At 52.4% G+C, this 1,368-nt stretch overlaps 1 protein-coding gene across 1 annotated transcript; it reads right to left on the minus strand.

Moving 5' to 3' along the window:
- Nucleotides 1-466: 466 nt before the first annotated feature.
- LOC114073031 (olfactory receptor 14J1-like) lies at nt 467-1,366 on the minus strand (the record flags this gene model as incomplete). Its single annotated transcript, XM_027910836.1, has 1 exon — nt 467-1,366. A coding segment is annotated over one exon (900 nt), but the record flags the coding sequence as incomplete, so codon positions are not given.
- Nucleotides 1,367-1,368: the final 2 nt, after the last annotated feature.

Below are 1,368 nucleotides of genomic sequence, written 5' to 3' on the forward strand. Positions count from 1 at the left end.
CTGTCCCTGCCTGTGCTCAAAGGGCTCCCACCCCCAGGACTGTGCTCAGAGAGCACTCAGGCCTTGCAGCCAGAAAGGGGCTCACAAGGCCAGTGTGGAAGTGGAAAGAGCAGCTCTGCAAAGCCCAAGCTCTGCTGCTCCCTGGCAGTGCTGCTGTGCTGGGATTCTTGTGCCCTTGCCCTTTGCAAATCCCCCCTGTACTGCAGTGTGCTGTCCTTTAGGAACAGCTGAGAAGGGTCTTGGACAAAGAAGGCACTTAAGGGTCTTTTATTTTGTTTAAATACTCATAGAGCACAATTAATCATTTTTATAACTCTGGGTCAAAGTCAATTGATAGACACTAAATGAGAAAGAAGATGCATAATAACATTTAATTGCACAGAAAATTATTGCGAGAAGGACTTGATGACCTCCATGAAAAAGCTGAGCAGGAAGGCTGGGCCATTAAAGACTCCACTTCTGAACGCTACACACCAGAAAATAGGCACTTTATTGCTCCCGAAAAGCATCCAGTCATCATTTTCCTTAGGGTATCCCTGAGCTCCTGGTTCCTCAGGCTGTAGATGAGGAGGTTCAGGGCTGGAGGCACCACCGAGTACAGAACTGACAGGGCCAGATCCAGGGATGGGGAGGAGATGGAAGGGGGCTTCAGACCAGAAAATATGGCAGTGCTGATAAAGATGGAGACCACAGCCAGGTGAGGGAGGCACGTGGAAAAGGCTTTGTGCCGTCCCTGCTCAGAGGGGATCCTGAGCACAGCCCTGAAGATCTGCATATAGGAGAAAACTATGAAAATGAAACAACCATATACTAAACTGACATTAAACCCAAGAAGCCCAGTTTCCCTGAGGTAGCCTGAGTGTGAGCAGGAGAGCTTGAGGATGTGAGGGATTTCACAGAAGAACTGGCCCAGGGCATTGCCCTGGCACAGGGGCAGGGAAAATGTATTGGCTGTGTGCAGCAGAGCAGTGAGAAACCCAGAGGCCCAGGCAGCTGCTGCCATGTGGGCACAAGCTCTGCTGCCCAGGAGGGTCCTGTAGTGCAGGGGTTTGCAGATGGCAACGTAGCGGTCGTAGCACATGATGGTCAGGAGGGAAAACTCTGCTGACATGAAGAAGACAAAGAAAAAGAGCTGAGCAGCACATGCTGTGTAGGAGATGGTTGTGGTGTTCCAGAGGTAGTTGTGCATGGCTTTGGGCACAGTGGTGCAGATGCAGCCCAGGTCTGTGAGGGAGAGGTGCAGCAGGAAGAAGTCCCTGGGGGTGTGCAGGTGCTGGTCACAGGCTACGGCGCTGAGGATGAGGCCGTTGCCCAGGAGGGCAGCCAGGGAGATGCCCAGGAAGAGCCAGAAGTGCAGCAGCTGCAGCT

Source organism: Empidonax traillii, unplaced genomic scaffold (assembly GCF_003031625.1).
Source record: "Empidonax traillii isolate 1590-97213 ecotype Southwest subspecies unplaced genomic scaffold, ASM303162v1 scaffold5033:size8980, whole genome shotgun sequence".
NCBI classification, from domain to species: Eukaryota; Metazoa; Chordata; class Aves; order Passeriformes; family Tyrannidae; genus Empidonax; species Empidonax traillii.